The 26,047-nt window shown below is 45.6% G+C and overlaps 1 protein-coding gene across 1 annotated transcript in view; it reads left to right on the top strand.

Annotated features, from left to right (window-relative positions):
- Nucleotides 1–25,567, top strand: part of KCNH5 (potassium voltage-gated channel subfamily H member 5) — a 193,028-nt gene extending 167,461 nt beyond the window's left edge. The window contains exon 11 of the mRNA XM_081909963.1: nucleotides 24,115–25,567. Within this exon, the coding sequence (XP_081766089.1) occupies nucleotides 24,115–25,062 (948 nt within the window). The 3' untranslated portion in view covers nucleotides 25,063–25,567. The remainder of the gene's footprint in view (nucleotides 1–24,114) is intronic.
- Nucleotides 25,568–26,047: the final 480 nt, after the last annotated feature.

Genomic DNA, 26,047 nt, shown 5'->3' with positions numbered 1-26,047 from the left:
GGGACATGTTCTGTCCCCCCATGGCTTGAGGCTCAAGAGAAGCTAGCTGCACCAGAAGCACTTACTGGCAGGGAAAAGTTACATCCAGGTTGGTTAGGACCCTGGACAGCACCCTGTGAAAGGTAAGGGGAAATGTTGCTTCAGCAGAGCAATGAGGCCTTGTTAAAGCTGATTGGTCTAGTCCTTCTGTTGGCTCTCACCACCTGAAAAGCATCCTGTGTTCTTAAAGGGTTGTTGCCTGATTCTGAAGCTGTAGGTGTTTATGGCGTGATAGTGAGGACTCCAGAAAAAATAGTGAGGACCCGGGAAAATGGTCTGCGGACAAACGTCGGTTCCTTATGCCAGTAAAGTGAGATGAGCGCCACAACCCCAGAGTTGTTCGCGACGGGACTTAACTGTCAGGGGTCCTTTACCTTTACCTTTTTATTTTATAGGAGGATTCAGTCACATAATGGAAAATTCAGTCTTGTGCAACAAACAGGGTGGGGATGGGGGTGGGCGGTTTGTGATAAGAAAAGCAAGGGGAAAATGCACGGGACTTGGTTTCACACAATGTCACCTAACCTTGCAAACCGACCAGAATTAATGCCCTACATTAATGTCCTTGTGAAGGCCCCCGAGTCCTACAGTTTGAATCAGTTGCCATGTGAAGTTGCCTTAGCCCATTATAGCACACATGGATGTCCTATAACCTCCTGCCAAGCTAGCAGTTTGAAAGCACGTCAAAGTGCAAGTAGATAAATAGGTACCACTCCGGCGGGAAGGTAAACGGCGTTTCCGTGCACTGCTCTGGTTTGCCAGAAGCGGCTTAGTCATGCTGGCCACATGACCTGGAAGCTGTACGCCGGCTCCCTCGTCCAGTTAAGTGAGATGAGTGCCGCAACCCCAGAGTCGTCCGCGACTGGACTTAATGGTCAGGGGTCCGTTTACCGTTACCTTTCAGTTATTGACCTTGGGGGGTTAGGGGAAGTTGTTTATCTTTTTTGAGGGGGGGAGCCGAAGTTTTTGACTTCTTTTAGGAGAGGGAAATCGCTCACCTAAAACAACGATACGGCCTCGGTCCTGTATATCTGAAGGAGCATCTCCACCCCCATCGTTCTACCCGGACACTGAAGTCCAGCACCGAGGGCCTTCTGGCAGTTCCCTCATTGCGAGACGTGAGGTTACAGGGAACCAGACAGAGGGCCTTCTCGGTAGTGGCGCCCACCCTGTGGAACACCCTCCCTTCAGATCTGAAGGAAATAAGCAACTATCCTATCTTTAAAAGACATCTGAAGACAGCTCTGTTCAGGGAAGTTTTTTATATTTAATGCTGTACTGTTTTTAACACTTGATTGAGAGCCGTCCAGAGTGGCTGGGGAAACTCAGCCAGATGGGCGGAGTATAAACAATAAATTATTATTATCATCATCATCATCATCATCATCATCATCATGCAGTGCTGACGACTACTTTCGTTTTCTATACCATTTGATGCTACAGACTAACACAGGGGCAGAGGAAGGGCATAGGGAATTTCCTTGCATTGCTTTTCACTTCCGCCAATATAGGGGTCCCGTGATTGACCATGATTGACACCGATCGCGGTCAACCAGTTGGACATCCCTGTTGTACTACAATTCCCACCAACCCCAGCTAGCATGGACAATGGCCAGGGCCCCTGAGTGTTGCAGTTCAGCCATTCTTGGCGGGGAGCATGTTGGCTGCCCATGTTCCAGAGATTGTATTTTGCAGGCAACTGAGCTACTGCAGGCGCAGTTCTGCTTGATTATGGAGAAGCTATATTTGACAAGAATCAATGTTGTTTCATTTTTGCTCACCTCTCAGCAGCCCTTGAAGGATTTTGTTTTAATGTTCTAAAATGTCATTGTTTTCAGCACACAGTGCTTGGGGGGATGTCTTTATTTGAGTCTCAGTTATTGCCAAGTCCCTTCTCTGCCATCCAGTTTGCTCCTGGTGATTAACCTTTGCAAAGCATGTGTGGGTCTTCGTTAACTACTGGGGAAAAAAGAAAAGCATCATGATTGTGATTGTTAATTATTTACATAGAGCCGCCCAGGGGCACAGCACTGCCAATAAAAGAGATCCTTTGTAAGAGCAACAAAGTGAGTTGCATCTGTGAGTCGTATTATTTAAAGCTGCAGGCTTGAAGGGCTTAACTGGCAAATTATTTATTTACTTGCAGTTTTCTTCCCCTGCTGTTTTAGCTGCCGTCCCCAAAGGCAGCTCACAATAACCAATAATGAGGCAGTCCCTGCTGTGGGGTTTGCATTCCAAAAGACATGGCAAGAAAGGAAAAGGGGTTGGGAGGGAGAAGGAAAAAAAGGAAACTTGGGCCCTAGTTCTTCATTACAAAGTTCTGGTAGTAATAATAATAATAATAATAATAATAATAATAATAATAATAGGGTAGAACGATGGGGGTGGAGACGCTCCTTCAGGTATACTGGACCGAGGCCGTTTAGGGCTTTAAAGGTCAGCACCAACACTTTGAATTGTGCTCGGAAACGTACTGGGAGCCAGTGTAGGTCTTTCAAGACCGGTGTTACATGGTCTCGGTGGCCACTCCCAGTCACCAGTCTAGCTGTCGCATTCTGGATTAGTTGTAGTTTCCAGGTCACCTTCAAAGGTAGCCCCACATAGAGCGCATTGCAGTAGTCCAAGCGGGAGATAACCAGAGCATGCACCACTCTGGCGAAGCAGTCCGCAGGCAGATAGGGTCTCAGCCTGCGTACCAGATGGAGCTGGTAAACAGCTGCCCTGGTAACTGTGTTCTTTCTAACAGGGTTGAGTGCAGAAAGCTCTCTGCAGTTGCTTCATGTCACGGTTCTCTCTTCCTTGTTGTATGCTAGAGCTGTAACTCTGTGGGGATGTGCACAGAAACTAGGATAGGATATACCTTATTTTTCCGTGTATAAGACAACCCCTATTTTTTCAGCCCAAAGTTAAGAAATAAATAATTGCAACATTCTGTGTATAAGACGATTCCCAATTTTAAGCTTAAAATTTTTGGAGGGAAATATAGTCTTATACACGGAAAAATACAGTTATTTCTTAGATATTATCTTTCCCTACTCACGTTTGCGAGTTCAGCAGAGTACATCACTTTGTCGGCAAAAATAAGGAAGCTGTTGATGTGCTAGCTTTAGCCTTTTAATTTAAGTAATCCAGGATGCTTTGCTGCAGACTGGATTTCCTGGTCTTTCTCTTCCTTAGAACAATAAAAACGCGAAACAGTCTTCTTATAAGTAAAGGCAGATTCACTCGCTCAGGGTCACAGTAGCAGTCTTGAGGCAGGCTTAAAATGTAGTTACAGAAATATATTATAGTTTAGATTAGGATTGGGGTCTGAGCTGTGACTCAGACTCAACACATGTCCTACATCCCTAGTCATTGATGGAGCATCAAAGAGAACAGATCAGAACACAGGGATCAGAGAGAGAGAGCAGGCCGGGGATGTGAATCAGTTTATATAGGTTGTGCCTCTTTACATGGCTGGACACAGTGGGAGTGGATCTCACAGGAAGGATGTCTTACAGACCCTGTGAGATCCAGTTTCCTCTCTGTGTGTACCTTTCTAGCATTCAGAAGTAGTTGCTTTTGGCTGCCTTCTTTTAGATATCCCACAAACTTGGTGGCAGAGTGTCTGCTTTGCATGCAGAAGAACCTGAGTTCGATCCTTCAACATCTCGAGGTGTGGCTGGGAAAAGCTGCAGCTTGAAACCTTGGAAAGCCACTGCCAGTTGCCATGGATGGTACTAAGCTGGGTGGACTAATGATCTGGCAAAATATGATGCTGGTTTGCTCATTTCTATATACAGTGGTACCTTGGTTATCAGACTTAATCCATTCTGCAAGTCTGTTCCAAAACCATTCCAAAACCAAAGCGTTCCAAATCCAAGGTGCACTTTCCCATAGAAAGTAATGCAAAACGGATTAATCCGTTCCAGGCTTTAAAAAACAGCCCCTAAAACAGCAATTTAATTTCACTATGAATATACTTCATTGTATTTCAGTTCAACAATTACTTTGATAAAACAACATATTTTGTTATGTGCCAATAGCTTTAGATACCTTTTAGGTCCATAAATTTCCATACAGCATATGGAAACAGTGGCAATTTGTTGCTGACAAAGGACAGCAGGACATATAAAGCTACCTTCAGTAGCTGAGGGCCTCATCAAACCTAAATCCGGCCCTGGGTTGGCCACTGCGAGAACAGGATTTTGGATGAGATGGGCCCTTGGTCTGTTCCAGCTCTTCTTGTGTTGTTTTGTTATTGTTCCAGCTAACTCCGGCTCACAAGCTCTCGGGTCTCTTGAACTCTCTGACAAGCATTTATATTTCCAAGGCAACTTATAATTCCATCATTTTGTAACAATAGCAAAGTAATTGAGGGACTTGCAATTAGCATAACTATCAAGTCTGATGCACTCAGGTCTGATTACAGCTATGAGGGGGCCCTGGGCAAGGTGCCTCCCCCCCCCAAAAAAGCAGTGGTATATAGGGGAAAATTCAATGTAAAACTACATGAAATGATATAGACACTGAAATGCAGCCAGCCTTTTATTGTTGTTGTTTAGTTGTGTCCGACTCTTCGTGACCCCATGGACCAGAGCATGCCAGGCACTTCTGTCTTCCACTGCCTCCCGCAGTTTGGTCAAACTCATGCTGGTAGCTTTGAGGACACTATCGAACCATCTCGTCCTCTGCCATCCCCTTCTCCAACATCAGGGTCTTTTCCTTTCTCTTCTCATGAGGTGCCCAAAGTATTGGAGCCTCAGCTTCAGGATCTATCCTTCCAGCGAGCACTCAGGGCTGATTTCCTTCAGAATGGATAAGTTTGATCTTCTTGCAGTCCATGGGACTCTCAAGAGTCTCCTCCAGCACCGTAATTCAAAAGCATCAATTCTTCGGCAATCAGCCTTCTTTATGGTCCAGTTCTCACTTCCATACATAACTACTGGGGAAACCATAGCTTTTACTATATGGACCTATGTTGGCAAGGTGAGGTCTCTACTTTTTAAGATGCTGTCCAGGTTTGTCATTGCTTTTCTCCCAAGAAGCAGGCATCTCTTAATTTCGTGGCTGCTGTCACCATCTGCAGTGATCATGGAGCCCAAGAAAGTAAAATCTCTCACTGCCTCCATTTCTTCTCCTTCTATTTGCCAGGAGGTGATGGGACCAGTGGCCATAATCTTTGTTTTTTTGATGTTGAGCTTCAGACCATATTTTGCACTCTCCTCTTTCACCCTCATTAAAAGGTTCTTTAATTCCTCCTCACTTTCTGCCATCAAGGTTGTGTCATCTGCATATCTGAGGTTGTTGATTTCTTCCAGCAATCTTAATTCCTGCTAGGGATTCATCCAGCCCAGCCTTTCGCAGCCAGCTTTAAAAAGCCACAATTCTGCAAATTTTGCAGTGCAGTTTTCTAACAAAGTAATGTGTCAACAAGGCATATACTAGGATAAAGTGTGCATATCTATGTATAGATTAGTGAAGATAAGATACCGGGGAGCTTTGTTTTGCAAAAACATGTACAGTGGTACCTCGGGTTACATAGGCTTCAGGTTTCAGATGCTTCAGGTTACAGACTCCACTAACCCAGAAATAGTACCTCGGGTTAAGAACTTTGCTTCAGGATGAGAACAGAAATTGCATGGTGGCAGCGTGGCGGCAGCAGGAGGCCCCATTAGTGATAGTGGTACCTCAGGTTTAGAACAGTTTCAGGTTAAGAACGGACCTCCAGAATGAGTTAAGTTCTTAACCCGAGGTACCACTGTATGTTAGGGGGCAACTGCACACACAAATGTGCATGTTAGGAGAAATGTGTAACAAAATGCTGACAAATCTTCAAGGGGCTTAAAAAAAATAAACCACAAGCAGATGTGAAATGTGAAAAACGGAAGACTTTGGGAATGGGCAACAGAGAGAAACTGAAATCGACATATTCAGTCATCTCTAGTGTCTCACAGCATCCTAGAGGAAGAATTTAAACGACTGGTGCCAACTTATGTGTAAAGCTTAACCCACAAAAATCAGTGAAAGAGAGTTCTTGGTTTGCTAAAAGGTTTCCGTTTGATTAGACTTTATGTTTATAGACTCCTCGTGCCGATGCCATTAGGGCAAAGTGATAAATCAAAGATAAATGGCCCACTAGCCTGCAGTCTTGTCTTTTGGAAGCTGAATTCTCACTCGTCTATGGAAGATGCTGGACATCAAGCCATGATCAGAGGGCATGTGATGCCACAACCTGGCTGAAGCTACATCAGCAGGTCTGGAACACAGAGTGCTGCTTTCTACTGAGTGAGGCCACTGGTCCACCCACCTCTGTATTGTCTACACTGAACGGCATCAATTCTCTAGGCTTTCAGAAAGGGGAGATTCCCAGTTCTGTTCAGAGATGCCAGGGACTGAACGCAGGACCTTCTGCATGCAAAGCAAATTCCCTACCACTGAGCTAGAGCTCCCAAGGCAGATTCAAACTCGAGTTCTGGGAGAACTCCCTTCTAGTGCCGTTCAGAAAAGGGTCAGATATTGCAAGTGGCTTTTTAAAGAAAGCTCTCACCAGAAATGTGTGTGTGTGTGTGTGTGTGTACACACACACACAGTTACACACACACACACACACACACACACACAAACACACACACACAGTGAGGGGGGAAAGTTGTTTTTTTATTATTAAAGATTTTCTTGTTTTACAGAAGTAAGTGCAATGTCTCTCGTATTTTTTCCCTGTAACATTTTTACAAATCCGTTTCATTTGTTGAGACATTAGGGGGAGAAAAAAAAGGGGTGGAGGGAGGGAAGATGGGTGGGGGTGGGGTCGGGGGTGATGTTCCTATAACACTTAATGTGTGTAGGGTTTGGTGTCAGCATTGCTTGTGCTGTTCACTTGTGTTCCTTTGGTGGTGAGAGAGGTTGGGGTTGGCCTAGGGTGTGGTTGTTTGTTTGTGATTGGCTGTGGTGATCTTTGTTTTCGTGTGTGAGTGGGGTGGGTGGGTGTTTTGGATCAGGTTAGCCATATTGATTTGTATGCTGTTGGTGGATTATTGTCATGGTCTTGTTGGGCTGTGTATGTGATAAAGGGGAGCCATAAAGGCGTCTTCTTCTGTTTGTCCCTGTGTCAGTTTCATGGTTAATTTTTCTAGTACGGCTGTTTCCCATACTATTTGGTACCATTGATCCATGCTTACTCCTGACAGGTCTCTCCAGTGTCTGGTGGGGGGAAAGTATTTGATGCCCTTCTAAATTTGCCCATTAGCCATCTGATGAAGAAATGACCAGTCCATAATTTTAATGGTACAGGTTTATTGTAGCTGTGAGAGACAGAATAACAACAGGAAAAAACCCCGGAAACCCAGAAGACAAAAGTCAAAGATTGATGTGCATTATAATGAGTGAAATAAGTATTTGATCCCTTTGCAAAAGACGGCTTAGTACTTGGTGGCAAAAACCCTTGTTGGCAATTACAGAGGTGAGATGTTTCTTTTAGGTGGCCACCAGGTTTGCACACATCTCAGGAGGTATTTTGTCCCACTCCTCTTTGCAGATCCTTTCCAAGTCAGTAAGATTTCGAGGCTGATGTGTAGCTACTCAAACCTCCACAGCTCCTTCCACAGATTTTCAATGGGATTAAGGTCTGGAGACTGGCTAAGCCACTCCAGGACCTTAATGTGCTGTTTCTTGAGCCACTCCTTTGTTGCCTTGGCTTTTTCTTCCTCTTAAGAGTGCATTATAGTGTTTGTTGCAGTATATCAGAGTGTGTCTGTGTAGCTCTGCATGAGTACTAGGGCAGAACTTTAGTACTCCAAGGAGAATTTGGTTTGATTGACAGCCAATTGCCACTTCTGCTTCTCCCAGGTGCATGAAACAGCCTAGAATGGGGGCAAAGAAGTGTTTTTCAGTATTTTGTGTTTGTGTATTTTGTGTTTTTCATCTTGCATTTTTATGGTGTGAACCGCTCTGGGATTTGCAGGTGAAAGGTGGTGTACAAATTTAATTAATCAATTGATCGATTAATTAATTAGCGGTGATCATTTGAACACCGGATGCTAGATTCTTGGGAGCCATTCTCAAAGAACAGGTTCTTCAATATGGGAGCATTGATCAGAGGTAATGTTGGTTGTACAAATGCCAGCCCAGGAAGAACACAAGAAACAATGACCTTCCAAAACAATGTGCTTTTTTATGGCCAAAATATAATTGGATCCTAAGGGAAACATTGCATGCATTAAGTTTGCTGAAAAAATTAGGTAGGGGAAGTAAATGAAAGAGTTCTTGGTATAACTGAGTCACAATTGGAGTTCAGGAGCTGACTGCATTCCAAGAAAGGCGGCTGGAAAGGCTATGCCAATACTTGTGGTGAAGAACTCTATGTGCAAAGACATTTTGATAAATCTGTTGCTAGGCCTGCGCTGGACCTCACTTATTATTTACCAGAGGCACCAGCTTGCAAGAGGGGCCAGGGTGGATCCAAACTTGGTGGTCTGTCAGGCTTTGGGGAAGCGGATCCCTCCCCTGGGGGCAGTAAATAAGCAGATCAAATGAAAAGAGCATTTTTACCAGATTACTAGATAAGTTCTTTAATAATCACAGCAAGAGACAAAGGAATGCATATCTCTCTAAAAATGGCGTTGCTCCCAGTAAAGGTTTACCCCCTCCGTCCCCATTAATCTACATCAGGCATGTCCAAGTCTCTAGAGACTGCAGTCTACCCCTAGTATAATAAAACTGGCAGTGATCTACCCATTGTCATTGCCCATAGTTGAGCTTTTTTTTTTAGGGGAGAGGGAGCAGAGTTGTTGAGCTATTTTTATGAAGGCTTGACAAGAGTTATTGAGCTTTTTTTGGGGGGGGGACCACAGTTGCCCAGCTTTCTTTGGGAAGGATTCCATAAATTCACATTGCAAGCACTCAGGAGCAACTGGGCGATCCCTTTTTTAAATCCTGCAATCAACCTGGAGCACTTGGCAATACACCTGTCGATCACAGTTGGACATTGATGTCCAAAGCCCATACCGCGGGGCCTAATCCAGCCCGGCGGTTGGTGTAATCCAGCCCCTGTGACAGTTTATTTCCTGGGGTAAAATCCCCCCCCCCAAAAAAGCACTAGATGACCCTTGGGTCCCTTCCAAATCTACAGTGCTATGATTCTATATAATAGTCATAATAGCATGGCCAAGCATTATATTAGGGGAAGTTGCTTTGAAAAAAATGTGTATATTAGGCAAAAGTTCGCAATGAAAATTCAGATGAATTTTTTTTGGGGGGGGGGGATAATTAATTACAAATTAATGTAGAGGACTGAACTGGAAAAATGGAAAGGAATTACAGTTAGACAGATCTGCATGCCTCATAGCTTAGGAGCAAATGTCAAATTTGCAACTGATTGGCAAATTTTGAACTGTGCCCAGATGCAAGCCTTTTTTTTTTTTTAACCCCCACCTTTTTATTTGCATACGCCAGTATTTGAGAAGCAAGGATCAATGACAATGTGGAAAAGGCAATTATCTTAGGTATATTTCAAACAGTCTGTGGAGGACTATCTGGCAGAAAAATCTCTTTCTGCAAAAGCGCCAGTTTGAAGGAGGGCAGGTGTTTATGCAAGGGATCAGCTATAATGGTGCAGTCAGCTCATTACATAACCCAGAGCAGGGCGCTCTCCCCCCCCCCCTCCCCAACATCTCCTCTTGCAATTTAAGGGCATTGTTTTAATGGCAAAATGTAGCTTTTCGTACACGGAGGATTATGCTGAATTTATTGGGAGGGCAATTTAAGCGCCAGAGGGATAGTTTGTTTTAAAGGCCGGCTTGCAAATCAAAGCGAAGCAACCTGAGAAAAACAGCCAGTTTAATAGCAGCTAAGGAGCGTCGCTTTGGGTCATCCATTAGCCGTCCCAAGACTTCCAATTAATAAAATGAGAGGAAGGTTTTCGTGAGAAATAAGAGGAATAAAAGAGCCAGAAGCTGGATTTTGCGAGCACTCGTAGTGTTATTTCGTTCGCTGCACACACAATCCAGCCACTTTGCTGGTCCACAGGGGCAGAGCTAGGATGGGGCAGGAGCTGAAAGACTGAACAGGGAAGCAAGAAGTTTGGGGAATTCAAATGTTGCCTCTGCCATGAATAAACTATACAGCTTGAAGCAAAACCATTACCTGTCAGGCTCCGTCTCCCAACTCTCAGCTGCAAACGGGGATAGCAATACTGTACTGACTTGCATTGCAGAGTTTTTGTAAAGATCACTGAGATAATGAAGGTGAAACAAATAATAATAATAATAATAATAATAATAATAATAATAATAATAATTTATTATTTATACCCCGCCCATCTGGCTGAGTTTCCCCAGCCACTCTGGGCAGCTCCCAATCAAGTTTTAAAAACAATACAGCATTAAATATTAAAAACTTCCCTAAACAGGGCTGCCTTCAGATGTACTTTAAAAATAAGATAGCTGCTTATTTCCTTCACATCTGAAGGGAGGGCGTTCCACAGGGCAGGCGCCACTACCGAGAAGGCCCTTTGTCTAGTTTCATGTAACCTCACTTCTCACAATGAGGGAACTGCCAGAAGGCCCTCGGCGCTGGACCTCAGCGTCTGAGCAGAACGATGAGGGTGGAGACGCTCCTTCAGGTATACTGGGACGAGGCCATTTAGGGCCTTAAAGGTCAGCACCAACACTTTGAATTGTGCTTGGAAATGTACTGGGAACCATGCTTTTTAAAACCATGAACTGGAGGTTTTTAAGCAGACGTAAGGGAAGTAATAATACCACTCTATTCTGCCTTGGTCAGACCACACCTGCAATACTGTGTCCAGTTTTGGGCACCACAGTTTAAGAAGGATATTGAAAAGTTGGAAGATGTTGCAGAGGAGGGCGACCAAGATGATCAAGGGTCTGGAAACCAAGCCTTATGAGGAATGGTTGAAGGAGCTGGGCATGTTTAGCCTGGAAAAGAAGAGACTGAGAGGAGATATGGTAGCCCTCTTCAAATATCTGAAGGGCTGTCACATGGAAGAGGGAGCAAGCTTGTTTTTTCCTGCTCTGGAGGGTAGGAAGAAGATTCTGACTGAACATTCTGGAAAATTTTATGACAGAGCTGTTTGGCAAAAAGAGCTGTTCAGCAGTGGAACAGACGCCCATGAGAGGTGCTGGTGTCTCCTTCCTTGGAGGTTTTTAAGCAGAGGTTGGATGACCATCTGTCATGGATGGTTTAGCTGAGATTCCTGCATTGCAGGGGGTTGGACTAGATGACCCTTGGGGTCCCTTCCAACTCTGCAATTCTGCGGTTCTCTGTATATTTGATGAAAGACTCAGCCGTTCTCCTTTGCCTGTGCAACAGCAGGCAGTTGACACCTCAGCGGAGCTTTGCCAACCTTCTTCAGCCGTTCCTCAACAGACACTTCTTATTTTTAGTCCCTTGTGATCTTGCAGTGCCACTGGCTGTGTATAAAATTTAAATCCTTCGCTCAGCATTTCCAGCATTGCCCAGTGACATTTCTCAACATTTCTCTAATTTTCACAGGTCTGTGATACCACTGAAACTGAATCTTGTGCAAAAATGATAAATAAACAAGAATTAAAAACAAGAACAACTAAGAATCTTACAGCGCAAGTTGTCATGCCATCATTAGACATGTTTCCTCCACTAATTCTACTGTGGAATGTGAGCTTCTAGAAGCCAATCCTATTCCATGTGAAGGCAGCACACAGTTACATCGATACCATATAGAAACTTAGAAATTAGGAAAGCCACTTGACCTGTGTGGAAGGGAAGACCTGACCTGACCTGTTGCTGTTTCTCCAATAAGGGAGAAAAGAGCTTTGAGCACAGGTGTGTGTGTTCCTGAGCATGAAGCTTAAATGTGCCATGTCTCAGTTCAGAGCTCATTGGGCACATAGAATAGAATAGAATTTATTATTTATACCCCGCCCATCTGGCTGGGTTTCCCCAGCCACTCTGGGCGGCTTCCCACAGAGTATTAAAATACAGTGGTCTGTTAAACATTAAAAGCTTCCCTAAAGAGGGCTGCCTTCAGATGTCAGGTAGTTTTCTTCTCTTTGACATCTGATGGGAGGGTGTTCCACAGGGCGGGTGCCACTACCAAGAAGGCCCTCTGCCTGGTTCCCTGTACCTTGGCGAGGGAACCGCCAGAAGGTCCTCAGTGCTAGACCTCAGTGTCCAGGCAGAACAATGGGGGTGGAGACGCTCCTTCAGGTATACTGGACCAAGGCCGTTTAGAGCTTTAAAGGTCAGCACCAACACTTTGAATTGTGCTCGGAAACGTACTGGGAGCCAGTGTAGGTCTTTCAAGACCGTTGTTATGTGGTCTCGGCTCCTGCTCCCAGTCACCAGTCTAACTGCCACATTCTGCATTAGTTGTAGTTTCCGGGTCACCTTCAAAGGTAGCCCCACATAGAGCGCATTGCAGTAGTCCAAGCGAGAGATAACCAGAGCATGCACCACTCTGGTGAGACAGTCCACAGGCAGGTAGGGTCTCAGCCTGCGTACCAGGTGGAGCTGGTAAACAGCTGCCCTGGGCACAGAATTGACCTGTGCCTCCATGGACACCTGTGAGTCCAAAATGACTTCCAGGCTGCACACTTGATCCTTCAGGGGCACAGTTATCCTATTCAGGACCAGGGAGTCCTCCACACCTGCCTGCCTCCTGTCCCTTCAAAACAGTATTTCTGTCTTGTCAGAATTTAACCTCAATCTGTTAGCCACCATCCATCCTCCAACTGCCTCCAGACACTCACACAGGACCTTCACCGCCTTCACTGGTTCCAATTTGAAAGAGAGGTAGAGCTGGGTATCATCTGCATATTGATGGACACCCAGTCCAAACCCCCTGATGATCTCTCCCAGCGGCTGCATGTAGATGTTAAAAAGCATGGGAGAGAGGACAGAACCCTTAGGCACCCTACAAGTGAGAGCCCAGGGGTCTGAACACTAATCCCCTACCACCACTTTCTGAACATGGCCTAGGAGGAAGGAGTGGAACCACTTTATGACAGTGCCCCCAGCTCCCAGCCCCTCTAGACAGTCCAGAAGGATGTTGTGGTCGATGGTATCAACTCTCTTGGTTGCATGGAAGAAGCATGGAGTTCTTCACTTTAATTCACATATGACGTAGAATCATAGAAGGGAGTTGGAGGTAAATCTAGTCCAAATCCTTGCAATGCAGTAACTTAAAATCCTCCAATGAAGGAGAGTCAACTGCTTCTTGAGGGAGATAGATAGTTCGGGGGACGGCGGCAATTGGTTGCATCCGCGAGCAGGAGATTGTCAGCAGTGATTGTGCTGGTGATTGGTGGCTATGGGCAAGGGCTGCTGTTGATTGGCTGTTGCTGCGGCAATTGGGTGGATGATTAGCCTCAGTCCAGTATATCTGAAGGAGTGTCTCCACCCCCATCGTTCTACCTGGATACTGAAGTCCAGCACCAAGGGCCTTCTGGCGGTTCCCTCGCTGCGAGAAGCCAAGTTACAGGGAACCAGGCAGAGGGCCTTCTCGGTAGTGGCACCCGCCCTGTGGAACGCCCTCCCACCAGATGTCAAAGAGAAGAACAACTACCAGACTTTTAGAAGACATCTGAAGGCAGCCCTTTTTAGGGAAGCATTACTGTATTTTAATATTTTGTTGGAAGCCGCCCAGAGTGGCTGGGGAAGCCCAGACAGATAGGCGGGGTATAAATAATAAATAATATTAATAATAATTATTATCATTGGCTGTGGGAAGCCCTGCTGTTGATTGGCTGCCGCTGCGGCATTAGGGCGGGTGATTGGCGGCTGCTGCTGGTGAGCGGGCAGACAATTGGTGGCTGTGGCGCCGTATGCAACTTGCAGCTCAACAACTCTGGGCAATCATCCCCCCCCAAAAAAGCTTAACATCTCTAGGCAATCTCCCCCCAATTTCTTAATTTGGAGTCCGTCTTATACATGGGGGGGGGGTGTTATACACGGAAAAAATACAGTATAGTTTTAAGTACAACGTTGCAGTCTGAGGCTGCTGTGCTGTGCCCATTTACCTGGGAGCAAGCACCCACTGGATTTAATGGGGCTTGCTTCCTCGTAGACAGGATTGCCCTGAACATTAGGCAAAATAGCCTTGAGTAACCCTCAGCTTCCCTTCTGCCTTTCTGCCCCTCCGGAAAACTTTGACTGGAAGCTTTGAAATCCCCTTATCATTACTTAATCCAGTTCCTGGCAGTTTTCTGCCTGCATTTTGAATTTTATGTAACATATGATGCTCTATAGTTGCTACATTTGGGCAACCGAAATGCCCCGGCCCCTTTGAACAATTCTGCTTGCTCACTTTTGATGGGTGTGGAATATTTATAGTCTGTGTTATGTAATGAGGATTACTTACTTTTGTTCAACCAAGTCTGTGTCCCATTTGCAAAACGGAGAAGGGGAAGGGTGGGGGAGAGAGAGAGAGAGAGACTCATCTCAATATGCTGTTTCATTTAATGCATTTGATGTTTTCAAACCTAATTGGAGCTTGGGGGGTTCTCAACTTGCAGTTTTTCAGCACACGTCTCCCCCAAATCAGATTTAATTATTTGAACTAAAGCGGGGGGGGGGGAGAGGTGAAATTCAATACAGGAAAATAAAAGAGGTGTTGTTGTTCAAATAACCTGCAGGCAGCACTTCTAAGGTATCCAACATCTCGTTCTCCGTTGGACCACATCAGTGAGGCCAAGGGGGGGTGGTCTTGTTGTCTGGGCAGCCCAAGACCTCCATACACACTGTCCAGGCTTGCATCTGGGAGAGGTCGCTCCAGTGCAGCTAACACAGTGGTTTGACTTCACCCCCAGAGGCATACTCCATTTCCTCCAAAAGGATGCCAGATGCTCTTTGAGGAGACAAGACCTAAATACCTCCAAGAGCCAGTGTGGTGTAGTGGTTAAGAGCAGTGGACTCGTAATCAGGTGAACCGGGTTCGCTTCCCCGCTCCTCCACATGCAGCTGCTGGGTGACCTTGGGCCAGTCACACTTCTTTGAAGTCTCTCAGTCCCACTCACCTCACAGAGTGTTTGTTGTGGGGGAGGAAGGGAAAGGAGAATGTTAGCTGCTTTGAGACTCTTTCGGGAAGTGATAAAGCGGGATATCAAATCCAAATACATACACATTGCCCTGGGGAGGTTGCTGCTGACGCAGCCAAAAACCAATGCAGGAAGCATCTGTTATGAGTTACCGGTCTCTACAGCCACAGCAGGTGCTGTGATTCTACAGTGGTTTGAATTCACCCTTGGAGGTGCGCTCCATTGTCTCTCGAGACAGCTGAGTGCTAGCTAGGCCACTTTAGGGAGGTGAGAATCCTTGCCTGAAAGGTAGCCCATCCCCTCTTGCACCTGGTCCCACCCACCAATGGAATGTGGCCCCCGGAAAGTTCCCCGCAAGGGAATGTGGTCCTTCATGAGATCTTAAGAATGGGGCGAGATGGTAGATGAAGAAGCGCTCTGGATGTAGGAACCCAGCTGGCTATCTGGGAGTACAGTGGTACCTCGGGTTACAGACGCTTCAGGTTACAGATGCTTCAGGTTACAGACTCCGCTGACCCAGAAATAGTACCTTGGGTTAAGAACTTTGCTTCAGGATGAGAACAGAAATCGTGCGGTGGCAGCAGTGGGAGGCCCCATTAGCTAAAGTGGTACCTCAGGTTTAGAACAGTTTCAGGTTAAGAACAGACCTCCAGAATGAATTAAGTTTTTAACTCGAGGTACCACTGTTTTCCGCCTTGATGCCAGAACTGCTTCACTCGACGAAACTGACTTCTGTGCGCAAGTTGCTCATTCGGCTGGTGTGAAATGAGACTTGTGTCGGGGTTGGGTTAATGTCCAGGACTGAATTACCTTTCATTACCTTAAAGGAACCCTGCGAGAAAGATGGGGGTTAGGATAACAGCTGTAGAGCATCTCACATTACTGCTATCTTCATCACCCCTGCGTTGTAGATAAAGAAACCTCCTCAGTTTTCCAGGGCTGACAACCGGTTAACTTTTACTTAACCTTCGCTTGCCGCACCGACAACCTCCCTCTCCCTTCCTCACCCCAAGCCGCTTTCTAACCATCCCCCAAATAACCCTTAAACCTAAGCCACTTGGGAGGACAGGACCTCAGTGGCAACCCTTCTTCTTAACACACAAACCTGCGACAAAGGACCCGCCTTCTTAGACTCCCGCCCACGGGAAACAAATCCTGACAGCAAATTCCCATCACATTAATGAATGTTGATCTTGCCATACAGCGTAGTTTTTCTCCATTTCCCTTGAGAAGGTGTCTATGCAGCAATTAATTTAGTTCTCCCCTGCCCCCGTCCTTTGGGGCTTAACTTTTAACTCTGGGCTCCTCGTTTTGAAATGTTTCTCTCTGTGTGGGAGCCTGTAATCTCAAGGAGGCCAAAGGAACGACAACGGGAGCTTGTTCTATTATTAGGATTCTTTTATTTTTCTTGTAAGAGAAATCTCGTCTAATTTCCCATGGAGCAGATACACTTGTGGGCTTGGGGACTGTTGCCCTTTCGTTTGGTTGGATGTCCATTTCAGACAAAGTGAAATTCCATTGCAATTTCAAACGTTTGGAAAGTCTGCATATGAAATATCAACTTGTGGAGAGAAGCTTGCTTCCTTTCCGTTCCTCTCTTTTAACATTAATTTTACACCAGTAATATAGGTTGCTTTGTTGGCCGAGGGAGCCGGCGTACAGCTTCCGGGTCATGTGGCCAGCATGGCTAAGCCGCTTCTGGTGAACCAGAGCAGCGCACGGGGTGGCGCTGTGGGTTAAACCACAGAGCCTAGGGCTTGCTGATCAGAAGGTCGGTGGTTCGAGCTCCCGTTGCTCAGTCCCTGCTCCTACCAACTTAGCAGTTCAAAAGCACATCAAAGTGCAAGTAGATAAATAGGTACCACTCCGGCAGGAAGGTAAACGGTGTTTCCGTGCGCTGCTCTGGTTCGCCAGAAGCGACTTAGTCATGCTGGCCACATGATCCGGAAGCTGTACGCCGGCTCCCTCGGCCAATAAAGCGAGATGAGCATCGCAACCGCAGATTCGGTCACGACTGGACCTAATGGTCAGGGGTCCCTTTACCTTTACCTTAATATAGGTTGCATCAGTTTGACCATGAACATAAACCACTTTTTTCCATTTAATATATAAAAAAACAACATCTGTATTCCATGGCTCGGAATCAAAAGTGGGGAAACTCCTCGTGTCCCGCTTGCCATTTGGGCTCTTCTTATATTCAACAGATTGCATAAAGAGGGACTGAAATACTACTCATATTAGAAGAACATAATTGCATTTTTCCCCCTGCAAGCAAAAGGAAAAACTAAATAATTTGATTTCCACCCCCCTGCCCCTCAAATTAGATCCATGGTTAAAAAAGGAAAAAGGTAAAGGTAAAGGTAAAGGACAGAGCGTTCCACCAGATCGGGGCCACAGCCGAAAAAGCCCTGGCTCTGGTTGAGGCCAGCCTAACCTCCCTGTGGCCTGGGATCTCCAAGATGTTTTTATTTGAAGACCATAAGGTGCTCCGTGGGACATACCAGGAGAGGCGGTCCCGTAGGTACGCGGGTCCTAGGCCGTATAGGGCTTTAAAGGTTAAACCCAGCACCTTAAACCTGATCCTGTACTCCACCGGGAGCCAGTGCAGCTGGTATAGCACCCGGTGAATGTGATCCCATGGGAAGGACCCCGTAAGGAGCCTCGCCGCAGCATTCTGCACCCACTGGAGTTTCTGGATCAGTCTCAAGGGCAGCCCCATGTAGAGTGAGTTACAAGTGATGGACTTCCTATTCATGAAAAAACAGGCATATCAAGGACTTATAATACTGGAAATGACCTTGAAACCAGCGTCAGTTCATGGGGAATATTAACATGGAAAATTATTTTAGTGGGAATTGTTTTCCAGAGATAAGTCTGGGAATAAGATCCAATAGGAATCTGCCTTCTTGTTCTCTGATCCCTCCTCTGAATAGTGCGTTCCCCATGAAATGTTTCCACGGGGCGGCACTCCTGTGATGGCTTTCAAGAGGCTCACCATGGAACTCACACACATTTCCTGTTTGCACATAAATCCTATCTTCTGCGTATGCTATCTTTAACTGAGATATTTATGTATGTGTGCATATGGTAGATACTGTTGGAATCTGCACGCCCTACGCCAAGATCTAATTTAAGTCTGCTGCAGCAACAATCTGCGCATTGGAATTAGACTTGTCACTGGGATTTTGCAGTGTACAACCAAACGTCTGCCGAACAGATAGATCGCAGGTGCAACATTTATTTATTTCATTTCATTAATGAAGCGCTTCCCACAAAGCATCCCAAAGCAATTAACAATAAAATCATGAAAACCGCAATGATAAAGACATCCATAAAAACAATGCCAAGTCTAATACAGGCATAAAAATTTCCTCTTGTTCAATAAGTGCCAAAAAATAAAAAATAGAGAGGATGCCTGTCCAATCTGTAAAGGGAGTTCCAAAGGAAAGGTTCTAAAGACCCAATTTCTGCATCGTATGGAATGGAAGTCCTGATGAGATGGTGTCTGCAAGAGGTCCTCATCTTCAGAGCTTAGTGATCAACTGTTTATATAAGGGATGAGTATATAAGGTCTCAGGGACGCGGGTGGCACTGTGGGTTAAACCACAGAGCCTAGGACTTGCCGATCAGAAGGTTGGCGGTTCGAATCCCCACGACGGGGTGAGCTCCCATTGCTCAGTCCCTGCTCCTGCCCACCTAGCAGTTTGAAAGCACATCAAAGTGCAAGTAGATAAATAGGTACCACTCCGGCAGGAAGGTAAACGGTGTTTCCGTGCGCTGCTCTGGTTCGCCAGAAGCTGCTTAGTCATGCTGGCCACATGACCCGGAAGCTGTACGCCGGCTACCTCAGCCAATAAAGCGAGATGAGCACCGCAACCCCAGAGTGGGTCACGACTGGGGTCCCTTTACCTTTACTGCTATTCTAGGCTGTCTCACGAGGGACAATAGCTCAGTTGTCAAGCATGTGTAGCCTACAGAGAAGTCAAGGAAATATAGTGGAGCATATGCCTGCTGGATCAGGCCAATGACCTGTCTATTCCAGCATCCTGTTCTCACAGTGGCCAAACAGACCCTTGATCATCTTGGTCGCCCTCCTCTGCACACGTTCCTGTTTCATAGCTCAGTCCCTTATTCATATGCACAAGGAAACCAGCCTATTCAATGTAATGTTCATCACCATTTTGCAGAAAGTAAGAGGGGTGAGCAGAAGAAGAGGCTGCTGGATCAGGCCAGTGGCCCATCTACTGCATCTTCCCCTTCTCACAATGGCTGACCAGACACCCACAAGCAGGACCTGAGCACTAGAGCAAGTCTCCCCTCCTGCGGTTTCCAGCAACTGGTTTTCATAAGCCTCCAGCAGTAAAAGTAGAACATCGCCATTGTCCTAGTCCTCTTTTTAAACCATCCAAGTTGGTGGCCATCACTGCATCTTGTGTGCTGAGAGCCAGTGTGGTGTAGTGGTTAAGAGCGATAGTCTCGTAATCTGGTGAACCAGGTTCGTTTCCCCGCTCCTCCACAAGCAGCTGCTGGGTGACCTTGGGCCAGTCACACTTCTTTGAAGTCTCTCAGCCCCACTCACCTCACAGAGTGTTTGTTGTGGGGGAGGAAGGGAAAGGAGAATGTTAGCTGCTTTGAGACTCCTTCAGGTAGTGATAAAGCGGAATATCAAATCCAAACTCTTCTTCTTCTTCTTGTGGGAATGAGTTCCACAGTTTAACTATGCGCTGTATGAAGAAGTCCTATCTGTTGCCTGTCCTGAATCTCCCGACGCTCAGTTTCACTAGATGTCCCTGAGTTCTGTGTTGTTGTGAGAGAGGGAGAAAAAATAGTTTCTCTACTCACTGTCCCCATTCCATGCAGAATTTTATGCATTTCTTCCTCTTTCTCCTCCTCCTCCTCCTTCTTTGGCAATCCCTCGTAGCCAAGTAAGATTGTCTTCCATGAACACGGTCTTAACAATGAGTCCATAAGTGACTGTGGAGGCCAATTCTGGATCCACATGTCCTTCCACAGGGGGGACATTGGTTTCCGGGTGGGAGTTGATCATGGTGAAGGTTTGCTAAGCGTGCGGTCCTCTTAGCACGTTTCTCCCTTACATCCTGAGTTCAAGTGTATTCAAAGCCCATGACACCTTTGGCAAATGCTGCTCTCCAATTGGAGCACTTGCAGGCCAGCGTTTCCCAGTTGTCTGTGTTTTTATTCTACATTTTTTTTATTTCCCTTGAGAGAGTCTTTAAACCTCTTTTGCTGACCACCAGCATTACACTTTCCATTTTTAAGTTCGGAATAGAGTAGTTGCTTTGGAAGATGATCATCAGGCATCTGTACAACATGACCAGTCCAACAAAGTTGATGTTGAAGAATCATTGCTTTGACACTGGTGAACTTTGCTTCTTCCAGTACACTGGCATTACTTTGCCTGTCTTCCCAAGTGATGTGCACAAATTATTTGGAGACACCGTTAATGGAAACTTTTGAGGAGGATATTGGCAGTCTGCATTCAGTTCCTTTCTTAAAGATTCCTAGCATGGAATTCTCCTTTTTCACAGCTGCTGCACACTCAGCACCAAACATTCCTTGCCATTATTGTTCTCCAAGTACTGTTGCCTCTTTTTAGCATATGTTCCTTTACATACCCTTTTTGCCTTAAAAAACACGCTTTAATATTTTAAACATGATTTTATTCTTTTTTCTGGTTGCGTAGGAATCGCTGAGTATATTAATAATATTTTTTTTTTGCAAAGGGCCCCAAACCCCAGGTGGCAGCAGGAGCGGCGTGACACGTATAATTAAAAATATTATTTGCCATCCCCTGCAGCTTTCGTTGTAGACTATGACAGCCAAATGAAAGCAAGAACAGCTCTTAATTGAAGATCCATGCACACTCTATTTGGGTCATAGCAGGGAGATAAAAGCACCAGCCTGTTCCCCCCTGCCATAGACGCACACACCCACACCCCGCACACTTTTTGCTGTTTCGACTCATTACTAATAAACATGTTGTGGTTCTAAATTATGCTAAGTAGCTGCGTTAACTCCAGGCCATCACCCGTGTCCTTACTGTAGTTGGGAAAAGGCTTATGCGTGGTGCATTTCAATGAAGCCAAGGGGAGCTTTGATCACGGAGTTGATTTCCTAGATTAACTTTCAGTGTGTCAAATTCCCCCAGCACCCCCGCCCAGTCGCCTTCCAACGTCATCGAAATCAGCCTTGCCTGTGACGAACTACGGTTTTGTGGAACGGGCAGAAACTTCTGGTTGCTGGCTCCAAAAGAGGCGAGGAACTGGGTGATGACTCCTTTGCCCTGAACCCCTGAATAGTTAGAATGGGGTCGTAGAACAGCATCTGAACTAAAACACAGCCATCCTTTGAAATTTGCGTTTCTTCCAAATTTTGTCACGCAGTTTTCCAGCCAAGTCATGTGTTCGAGATGCATACACTAAGTTAGAATACATATGTTAGTGAAAATGTTGTTGTTGTTGTTCAGTCGTTTAGTCGTGTCTGACTCTTTGTGACCCCATGGACCAGAGCACACCAGGCACTTCTGTCTTCCACTGCCTCCCGCAGTTTGGTCAGACTCATGTTTGTAGCTTCGAAGACACTATCCAACCATCTTGTCCTCTGTTGTCCCCTTCTCCTTGTGCCCTCCATCTTTCCCAACATCAGGGTCTTTTCCAGGGAGTCTTCTCTTCTCATAAGGTGGCCAAAGTATTGGAGCCTCAGCTTCACGATCTGTCCTTCCAGTGAGCACTCAGGGCTGATTTCCTTAAGAATGGATGTGTTTGATCTTCTTGCAGTCCATGGGACTCTCAAGAGTCTCCTCCAGCACCATAATTCAAAAGCATCGATTCTTGGGCGATCAGCCTTCTTGATGGTCCAGCTCTCACTTCCACACATCACTACTGGGAAAACCATGGCTTTAACTATACGGACCTTTGTTGGCAAGGTGATGTCTCTGCTTTTTAAGATGCTGTCTAGGTTTGCCATCGCCTTTCTCCCAAGGAGCAGGCGTCTTTTAATTTTGTGGCTGCTGTCACCATCTGCAGTGATCATGGAGCCCAGGAAAGTAAAATCTCTCACTGCCTCCATTTCTTCCCCTTCTATTTGCCAGGAGGTGATGGGACCAGTTAGTGAAAATAGCATGCAGCAATCATGCATTATATTATTTTATTGGGTGTGAGTGTGTGTATTGTGGGGAACTTTGCAAAAATGCGTATTTTAGGAGAAAATTGCATTCAGAAACAGGTGCATGGGAAGAAATTTGCACTAAAAGGCTGGTGAGTTTTCCTGAAGGCTAAAAAAGGAAAATGCAAACTGATGTGGAGAACTGGACTTTAGGTTGGAAAAATGAGAAACCCAAATCAACAGATTCACCTATACCTGGGAATTGCTTCCACATAAAGGCACATTGAACCAGGTGTGGGGATTCTGTTACTTCCTTGCATAATCTGCAGCCTCATCAGCTTGCCACTTTTGGAAGCGCTACAAACAGGTTGATTGTGTGTCATGCTCAAGGATTATCATAATACACATCAACAGATGTCAACGCACTTCCTTCTTAACTTGATACTCTCCAACAAGAAGAGGGCTGTGTTGCTGGACTCCTATTATCCCTAAACATTGGCCATGCCAGCTGGGGCCCATGAGAAATGGAAACATCAAGACTCGGTTGTTACAATATGCTCTATATGGGGTGCCCCTTTGGCCTGGACTTGGGAGCTCCAGTTGTTGCAAAATGCCGCAGCTATACTGTTTAAGGGAACAGATTATCACCAGCACTCCAGTGTTTTAAACCCTGCACTGGCTGCCCATAGGCTCCTGGCTCAGGTAGGATGCGGGTGGTGCTGTGGTCTAAACCATAGAGCCTCTTGGGCTTGCCGATCAGAAGGTCAGCGGTTCGAAGCCCCACAATGGAGTGAGCCCCTGTTGCTCTGTCCCAGCTCCTGCCAACCTAGCAGTTCAAAAGCACACCAGTGCGAGTAGATAAATAGGTACCATTGTGGCGGGCAGGTAAACGACGTTTCTGTGTGCTCTGGCTTCCATCACGATGTTCCGTTGAGCCATAAGTGGTTTAGTCATGACTCAGAAGCTGTCTGCGGACAAACGCCGGCTCCCCCAGCCTGAAAGCGAGATGGGCGCCACAATCCCATAGTCGCCTTTGACTGAACTTAACTGTCCAGGGGTCCTTTACCTTTTACCTTACCTGGGTCAGGTTCAATGTTATTGTATTGATTTACAAGGTCAGTTACAATTTGGATCCAGGATACCTCAAGGACCACCTGATCACTTATATTCTTGCCTGATCATGAAGGCCCTTGAGGGGAATCACTGTTTTTGGTCTCAAATGGTTCAGATGTTCATACCCTCTCTTAGCTGTTTATTCAGTATTGTGGGCACAATTTTATGGTACTCCCTTCCAGTGGGGGTCAAACAGGGTCACTCAGTACTGGACACCTGGAACCCAAGGAAGACTTTATGGTTGATATTATTCAAGCAAACATTTTAATTTTAATTTGATTTAATGGTTTTAATTGATTTATATTTATATTTATTTCATCTTACAAACCATTTAGAGACCATTGCAGTTAAGCAGAATATAATTTCTTCAAATAAAGAAAGGTAAACAAAGATCTAGGGAGCCACAGATATCCTGCCTTGCTTCATCCTTGTAAGGAAATATTGTAGCACAACATATGGATGGTTGGAGACAGGAGCAAACAAGGGATAAAATGAATTTGGATATCTGTCGCCACCCAATTTGGATATTGTATTCACTTGCAGAGAAAATACCTAAAAGAAACAAGGAGGAATTTCCCCTACTAAACCAGCTTTTGCCAACCTAGTGCCTTTTTGGACTATAACTCCCATCATCCCTGACCGTTGGGCCTTGCTGGCCTGGGCTAATGGGAATTGAAGTCCAACAACATCTGGAAGGACATCAGGTTGGGAAAGTTGCATTAAACCCATGATATTTGGTCCCACTCAGAAAATATTTGCTCACCAAGGAAAGCTGTTTTGTTGGTTTGTTTCTTACTACATGTTGGATTTTTGTCCCTTCCAGATTATTTTCCGGAAAATCAGTGATGTCAAAAAAGAAGAGGAGGAACGCCTGCGTCAGAAGAACGAAGTGACCTTGAGCATCCCCGTGGACCACCCGGTGAGAAAGCTCTTCCAGAAATTCAAGCAGCAGAAGGAGATGCGGAACCAAGGCACAACCATCATCGACCCAGAGAGGAATAGCCTCCAAGTGGAGACCCGGACCATGCAGAATGGGTCCTCCATCACTGGCACAAGCGTGGTCACCGTGTCTCAGATCACACCCATCCAGACTTCCCTGTCTTACGTGAAGACCAATGAGGTCATCAAACAGAACAACAGGGATGCTATGGAGCTGAAGCCCAATGGCAACAGTGAGCAGAAATCCCTCAAGGTGACCAGTCCCGTGAGGATGAAAAATGGGAATGGGAAGGGGTGGCTTAGGCTAAAGAACACCATGGCGGGGCAGGAGGAGAAGAAGGAAGACTGGAACAATGTCACCAAAGCAGAGTCCATGGGGTTGTTGTCGGACGACCCCAAGAGCGGTGACTCGGATAATGGCGTAACTAAAAACCCACTGCGGAAAACGGACTCTTGTGACAGTGGGATCACAAAAAGTGACCTTCGTTTGGACAAAGCTGGCGAGAACCGGAGCCCCCTGGAGCACAGCCCCAGCCAAGCGGATGCAAAACACCCCTTTTACCCCATCCCCGAACAGGCCTTACAAACTACCCTCCAGGAGGTCAAACACGAACTCAAGGAAGATATTCAGCTGCTAAGCAGCAGGATGGCTGTCCTGGAGAAACAGGTGGCCGAGATCTTAAAGATACTGTCTGAAAAGAGCACCCCACCGACACCTTCTCCCAAGTCCCATTTGCCCCCTAAGCTGCCGTCCCAAATACCTTGTCAGGATATTTTTAGTGTTTCGAGGCCCGACTCACCTGAATCAGAAAAAGATGAGATCCACTTTTAATAGATATGCCTATTTCTCTTTCTGTACTCTGCGTTGTCTCCGACTAAGTTGGAGTAGGTCCATTAGACTGAATGGGCTTAAGCTGGTCACGCCCATGCATTTCAATGGGTCCTCTCTGGATATGACCAACATTGGATACAACTATACGGGTATGCTGTGAAATGAGCAGGCACACACAGAGAGAGACATACACACATGTATATATAACGTACCAGAACAGGTGTATATGTTCATGTGTGTGTGCATATATGTGTGTGTGTGTGTGTATATATATATATATATTGACTAAATAATATATATATATATAATATATATATAAACATATATATTTTCACTTGCATTCGATATGACTTGAACACACACACAAAAATGGATTTTGATATGTAAATATTGCATGTCCAGCTGGATTCTGGCCTGCTAAAGAAAACAGTTATTAACATAGATATTGCTTGTATAATATGCAGTTGACTGCATGCACACTTTCAATTTATTTATAATCTCTATTATAAAATAAAAGGATGAATTTTGTTTTAAAAAAAGCAAGCAACGAAGGCGACAGTGTGCTGTTTAAAGAATCACGGACCAGTTTGCCAGTAAATAAACTGAACGTGTTATTTCAAGTGTGGGGAACATGGGTGTAGCCAGGGGGACAGGGGGCAGCTGTCTCCCCAATCAATCCGAACAATAAAATAATAAAAAAATACTAAAAGTAGAAATTACTTACCTGGCAGGGGAGATACCATGATCAAAAAATACTAAAAGTAGAAATTGTAGAAAGATTTCGACAGATTTTTCTGAGTACTTGGGGTCAAAAGTAATTTAAAATGACCGTTGTTGAGACATTTCATTCTGAATCTGCTAGACAGAGCCAGATGGAGGATGGTGACAGGTGGGTGTCCTGACACCCCCCAAAACCCCCCCATAAATCCTGGCTACGCCCATGGTGGGGAAACATTTCGGGCTGGTATCAACTAATAACATACTA

This window comes from Podarcis melisellensis, assembly GCF_964234715.1.
Source record: "Podarcis melisellensis genome assembly, chromosome: 1".
NCBI lineage: Eukaryota > Metazoa > Chordata > Lepidosauria > Squamata > Lacertidae > Podarcis > Podarcis melisellensis.
Note: the sequence above shows the minus strand (reverse complement) of the source record. Positions and strands in the feature narration are given on the sequence as shown.